Source organism: Montipora capricornis, chromosome 2 (genome assembly GCF_036669925.1).
Source record: "Montipora capricornis isolate CH-2021 chromosome 2, ASM3666992v2, whole genome shotgun sequence".
Lineage (NCBI taxonomy): Eukaryota > Metazoa > Cnidaria > Anthozoa > Scleractinia > Acroporidae > Montipora > Montipora capricornis.
Genome location: NC_090884.1, coordinates 32401130 through 32408097, shown reverse-complemented (window position 1 = coordinate 32408097; position 6968 = coordinate 32401130). Strand labels below are relative to the sequence as shown.

Genomic DNA, 6968 nt, shown 5'->3' with positions numbered 1-6968 from the left:
ATCACGTGGTTTTCCAATTACAGGTATCCAATTTGAACAACACCAAATTGGATACCTGTAATTGGGCGCCCACGCCATTCGCGCGTCCTTCACATGCACTTGGATGGGGTCTTTCTTGCTGTTATAATTTCCTACAGTTTGCAAAATATTATTGAATAGTATTTTAACTTTTTCACACAAAAAGTACTCAAAGACCTTTTATCCTCGAATTTTGCAATAGTTAGGATTAATTAGTAATTGAACCTCGTGTATAAATTATATGTGCCTGTAGGTAAGAAGCAAGTTGAAGTTGAACGTCATAATGGTTGTTTGTTATGTTAAAAGTTGGGCCGCCAGGATTCCGCTCATTTCCAACAATATCTACCGGGTCGTAAGAAACACGTGAAAACGACACAGTGCAATTCCTTCGCCCACCAGAACTTTTTCGCAGTATTCCACAGCCTGTCTTGGCACACCAAAAAGCAAACTGTTTGCTACCGGGGCCAATATTATCATATTTGGTCCTGCAAGCCACGCTTTTGACTCTGCTGCTGATATGTGTATGGTACGATTGTCTCCAAGAATTCGCACGACTGTTTGCAAGCGCCTTTTGATGAGATGCGGCTTTCTTTTTCTTCTATGATTTGCAAATAGAGTGGCTTTGACGAAACACACTTCCATTTTTTGTTGTAATGGATTGAATGTGTATATAGACAATGGTTGTGCTTACTAGTGCGACGGAAAAGAATCCGCACACTGTCTACTTTGAAAAACCAACTGGATTTTATCAGCTGTTTGTTTCTATTCTGCATGGCTTTGCTGGCCAGTTTTTACTTTTTCCGATGCCTCCTAGACGCTCAAAGAGGACTCGCACCCCTTCATCAGCAGCTGTTTCTGTGGCCGCAGCTCCTTCCCATCCTGCATTGGCCAAAAGTGTAGAGCAGCGTACAGGTCAACAGCCTGGCTTCTCTTCATTATCACTTGACCTCATGGACCAGTTGATGTCCCGTGTTGCACAGAAGGTGACCAGACGTCTCTTTGCCCTTGACTTGAACCATAGTCTGTCTTCTTTGCCACCAATTGTAAACGATGCTGCCCCTTCTCTAGTCATGGGCTTTCATTTGCCTCCTGGGGATTTTCGTTTGATACACCATTTATCTTACCCCAGGGGTTCTTCTGTGAATGATGGCATCTTCTCTGACCATAGAAGTGTATCTTATGCCACTATTCAAGATGCTATTCGCCATATGAACGCCTTAGGTTCAGGATGTTTTTGGCTAAGACGGATATAAAGAATGCTTTCCGGATAATTCCGGTGCGGTCACAAGATTAAGACCTTTTGGGCATGAGATGGCAAGAGGCATACTTCTATGATCGCTTTATGCCCATGGGGTGCTGTAGCAGTTGTGAAACCTTTGAGACGTTTGGTACCGCTTTGGATTGGATTGCCACTTCTCAGCTGAGTATCAACACATCATTCGCTTGCTTGATGATTTTCTTATTATAGCCCCTCTCAGACCGTATGCCAAAATCAACTAAATTTATTCCTGGACCTTTGTTGTTACCTTGGCCTTCCATAGCACCAGAGAAAACACTTGGCCCCTCTACTACGCTCTCGTTTGCGCGTATTGAATTAGATTCTGTTTCATTTGAAGCCCGTTTGCCCAAGGAGAATGTTGACGAGCGCCTAAACACCTTATCCAGTTTCATTGCACGCAAGAGAGTGACCTTACGGGACATTGAATCCTTAACTGGCATGCTCAATTTTGCTTGTGCTCTCGTAGTACCCGGAAGGTTATTGTTACGCAGATTAATTGATCTCACTTTGGGGGCTTAAATATCCTAATCAATTGTTCATATCACTCGCGAGGTTAGATCAGATTTGTGTGTTTGACAAACTTTTTGGATTGTTTCAATGGGAGGTCCTTCTTTCTTGAGGACACCTGGTACAGTTCCAAAAAACTAACTTGCTGCCGGGGCATTAGGTTTTGGGGCAGTTTTTGGTCATAAATGGTGCTATGGGACATGGCCTGAAAAGTGGATAGGTGCCAATATTGCTATTTTAGAGTTTTACCTCATTGTCCTTAATTTGTATTTGTGGGGGAGCAAAATGCTGAATCGCTGCATTCTATTCTTCACCAATAATGTATTAACAAGCAGTCTTGTAAAGATAAAGGGTTAATGTTTTTTGTTAGAAAACTAGTTTTGATTTCTTTGCAAAATGACGTACTGGTTAAAGCTAAACATGTTCCAGGTGTCCAAAACACTCTGGCAGACTCATTGTCTCGGTTATTGGTGGAGAAATTCAAAGGTTTGGCTTTATGGACCAAAGTCCAACTGACATCCCCGTGCATCTTCAGCCTCAGAATTAGCACCCATAATATCAACATTGTTGCAGTCTAGTCTTCAACCTTTATCCATTCCAACATATCGGCGCGCATGAAAGCTTTTTTTTTCAGTTTTCGCTGCCTATGTTATCGGAGGTTTTTACAAGGCTTCCTATTTCACCCTGTGTCCTGTCTTTATTTATTTCTTATGTGTATGATCATCATTACCCTTCATAAACTGTTAATACCTATGTTATTGCTTTGGGTTAGGGTCATACATTATCAGGCTTCCCGGATCCTACGAAAGTAGATTTCATTATTCAGATGCTTACTTAAGGGGTCAATCACCAGAGTTCCAATTATCAACATTACTATCAGAAGAGAGCAGCATCAGAGCCACTAGTCAAGTACAAGACTTTCAAGTACCTAGGGAGTACTGTTTCAGAGAATGCTAGGTTGGAGGATGAGCTATCTCTCAGAATGGGGAGAGCGAGTGCTGTGTTTGGAAAAGTGAGGGAGAGACTGAGGAACAATCGACATGTGTCTATCCGTGTGAAATGCAAAGTGTACAGAGCGACAGTGCTGGCGACTTTATTGTACGGTGTCGAAACTTGGACTGTCTACAGAGTGCAGGTGAAGAAACTCCACGCGTACATGATGAGACACCTTCGAGCCATAATGAACATCTCATGGAAAGACAAAATAACCAACATAGAAGTGCTGAATCGAGCTGGTCTACCATCAATAATACAGATGAACCTGAGGTGGCTCGGACATGTTGAAAGGATGGACCACGCGCGTCTCCCTCGGCAGCTACTCAACTCACAGTTATGCGAGGGCAAACGCAATCAGGGTAGACCAAGGCTCAGATTTAAAGACACTGTGAAAAGAAACATGGAGAAGCTGGACATAGACAGGAGTCCCTGGCAGCAGAAGGCTAAGGACAGAGCTGTGTGGAGGAATCTGATCAGACCCAAATGAAACAGCCATTGTCACCCACGACAGGTTGCTATGATGATGACTTAAGGGTTATGGAAAGCTGGGTTTCGTCTAGATACAAGGAAAGGTTACGTTTATACAAACGTTGGCCGTGTAGCACTTATATTTTAAACAGAGTTAACTGAATAGATACTGGGCTACCCATTACACTGCCTAACCTTAGCCGGATCATCGGTTCCCTTGTTCATTTTTTGCCACACACATTATGATATTCATTTATTCAGAGTCATGTACGCCCTGGCTTTCTTTACCTGCATGAGGATTGGTTCAGGGCGCAACCCACTACTCAACATCACCAACGTACCCAGTTGGTGGATAATTCACGGGCAGTTAAAGCACTAAAGTTCGGCTTTTCGAAGCTTTAAGCATCATTACGATCAGCGTCCTTTTTCATTCGTGATCAGTCATCAAGTTTTATACTGTCCTGTTGAAATTTTACTGCAATTTGTCCCTTTGAAAGGGAAAGCCTGGGTCCCTCTTTGTTTTGGCAGATGGCTCACCAGTCACCAGATCATATTTTACAGCGAAGCTTTCCATAGCCATTAAGTGCTGTGGTTTTGACCCATCCCCTTACAAAGGACATAGCTTCCGTATCGGTGTTGGCTCTTATGCTGCAGATGCCGGCATGTTGGATGCACAAATTATGGCATTAGGGCGTTGGAAATCCAATGCATTCTTGAAATATATTTACACTCCATCATTAACTTGAATTCATTCCCTCATAATATCCGATCATGTCATTCTATATCTATATTTAAAGGCTTACTTAAAACCTGGCTTTTCAAACAAGCATACCTGGACTAGTTATTGCCATTGAGTTGGTGCAAGATTTTATGATAAGATTACAAAACCTGTGTTATCTCATGGGTTTATTCTATTGTTTATGTGTTTATTGTTTTATGTTTTTATCCTTGTCTATTAATCATGATATTTTTATTAATTATTTCACTATATCCCTTTTTATAAATACATTCTTTGTAAATATTTACTTATATTCTTATGTACATAATTTTATAATCTAGTTTTTAACTTATTGTCATTGTAAAGCGGTTTTGAACCTTGGAATTATCGATATATAAATTATTATTATTATTATTATTATTATTATTATTATTATTCACTTTTACTAAGGCTTTTTGAGGAATGTAAAGATAAAAAGGTGAAATTTCTTTGGAATACTGACTGGAGATAGGCCGCTTCATTCGTTTGCTTTGGTTAGTCTATAAAACAAAATACAGTGTAGGGCTTTTTACCCAATATTCTTTTCACGTTTTTGATTCCTGTACTAGGAGGAATGGATTTATTTTTTGTTGTCAAATGTCATTGACTTGGCCTATCACATGCCATATTTTTTTTATGTTAGGCTAATTGTCTCCTTAAAAAAATTACTACTCGAGAGCGCGTTGGATATGAGAGAGACCACTGAGTATTGTCCCCGCAGAGGACTTCTAATTTTATATTTTTGAAACTTCTTTTTCTTTGCATGATTTCATTGTTGTTTTTGGTTGTTAAAGGCTTTTTCCAATCTTCTTTTCCCGTTTTTTGATTCCTGTACTTGGAAGAATGGCGATGGAATCCCCAAGCAGTGCCGTTGCTAAGTGGGTCTTGTGAGCGCTCTGGGCCTGATTGCCACTTCTATGTTTCTTTTTGTTGTCGTTTACACAACCTATTACATATTTATTAATTTACGATCTTTCATCTCCCTGAGAGGGTAAGATAATGGCGGGTGTTGGCTCACAATGGCCAAATGAACACACTCAGAGTGTCTGTAGACTGTCACGTAGTAAATAATTCCGAATCCGTTCAAAGAAAGAAGCCAAGAAAATGATATGTTACAAAAGACTAATACAAAAATACCTGCTTCAAGTCTCAAGTCTGGTCGGTGAATTGTTTGTAAGTTATTTGCCGAAACATGTTACTCATTTTTACAGAGCTTTTTATGGAGACGCCATGTTAAGTTGGGAAAGCCCTACTTCATGGAGTACCCTATGGAGTACCTAAATGGAGTATCCTTAAAAATCATTTATTGGTCAACATGGTGAGGCATTTAGATGCACGTACCTTTATTGATTTCGAGCTTTGCAGCTCTCCGATTGTTACAGATCGATTCAGTTCACGACTTGGCCGCCATCTTGAAATTTCGTAGGTATAATTTCATTTATCCCTTATTGTAGTGTATTTATTTTTTTGTGAAATTTGACAAATATTCATACAAACCCTTAAACCCCTGTATACCCATGTAGACCCGTGTATGCCCATAATATGCCCAAGTATACCCTGAAGTATACAGTGTCAGGAGCCCATCTGGAGCGTGCAACTTCCATACAGCGTCTGTGAAACGGCGTTTTCACAAGTAGGTTTATTTTTAGACTAGCCCTTCCCGCGAATTAGGTCAAAAAACAAAGGCAGTTCCGGTTCGGTGACCCTATGACGTCAGCTTAATTTCTTGTAATTGGTCATCGGGCTTCTGTGGGAGTCTCATTAGCGGGAAATTCAATCTAAACATAACCTTACTTGTGAAAATGCCGTTGCACGAAAATAGTTAATTTGCACGCTCCGGGTGATGGGCTCCTGACAGTGTATACCCACACATACCCATGTAAGTGCTGCCCCTGTTTACCAATATATACTCATGTGTGCCCCTGTATACCCACATATACCCATTTGTAGTCTGATGAAATTACCGTGTACAATAAAGTTTTCCCTTCCATTCCATGGAGGTATATATGGGCATACACAGGCCTGAATGGGTATGCATGGGTACTCGCTTTTTATGAATATTTGTCTAAAAATACACTATATTAAGAAATACACGAAATACCTACGAAACTTCAAGATGGCGGCCAATTTGTGAACTGCATCGAACAAAAGGTATGAACATCTATATACCTCGTCATGTTGATGAAGTATTCAATTTGACCAATAAATGATTTTTAGGGGTACTCCATTTGGGTACTCCATAGGGTACTACATGGAGTAGGGCTCCACGTTTTGTCCTCTCCCTATTAAGTTGGTGTTCCTCGAATGGCCTCAAATGAACAAAACATCTGGACCTCAGTTTGCGATAAAAGCCCTCTCTTTTTGCTCGGTTAGGGTCAGACAGCTTTATCTTAGTTACTGTTTTGGTGTCACGCAAGGCGAAATTTGAAAATTCCAAATGCTATATTCTCAAAACGAAAATCGCTACGGTGCCTAAAACTGGTAAAAGATTTACTTCTAAGGAATTGTTTACCTGGTATGGATTAAAAATCAGAAAACCTCGCAGCTTTGATTTTACAACTTGATGGCGTCATGTGGAAACACTCTATTGATAAGCCAAAATGCTTGACACAATGGCCGATTGAACACACTGGTTCAATTCGCAAAATGTTTGACACAATGGCCAGTTGAACACACTGGTTCAATTCACAAAATGTTTTGGAACGACTGAACAAACTGGTTCGCAAGAAAAACAGATGCACTGGAGTATTCGTTCGATGCAATATTAAATTCTTACATGCAGTAAAACTCACGAGACCGGAGCAAGATCTAAAAATTACTTAGACAATTCTCCTTTCCTTTAAAGCTTCCCGTTCTCAAGGAAAAATCGTGTGTCCACTTTATGGAATACTTTCAGATGTGAGGTTCAATCATCGCGGGCGGAAAGGATTTGCTATAGCTTAT

The 6968-nt window shown here is 40.4% G+C and overlaps 1 protein-coding gene across 1 annotated transcript; it reads left to right on the top strand.

Moving 5' to 3' along the window:
• The first annotated feature begins 2786 nt into the window (after positions 1-2786).
• LOC138037162 (uncharacterized) lies at positions 2787-3287 on the top strand. The gene has a single exon (XM_068883149.1). The coding sequence runs from the start codon at positions 2787-2789 to the stop codon at positions 3285-3287; it is 501 nt and encodes a 166-aa protein (XP_068739250.1).
• Positions 3288-6968: the final 3681 nt, after the last annotated feature.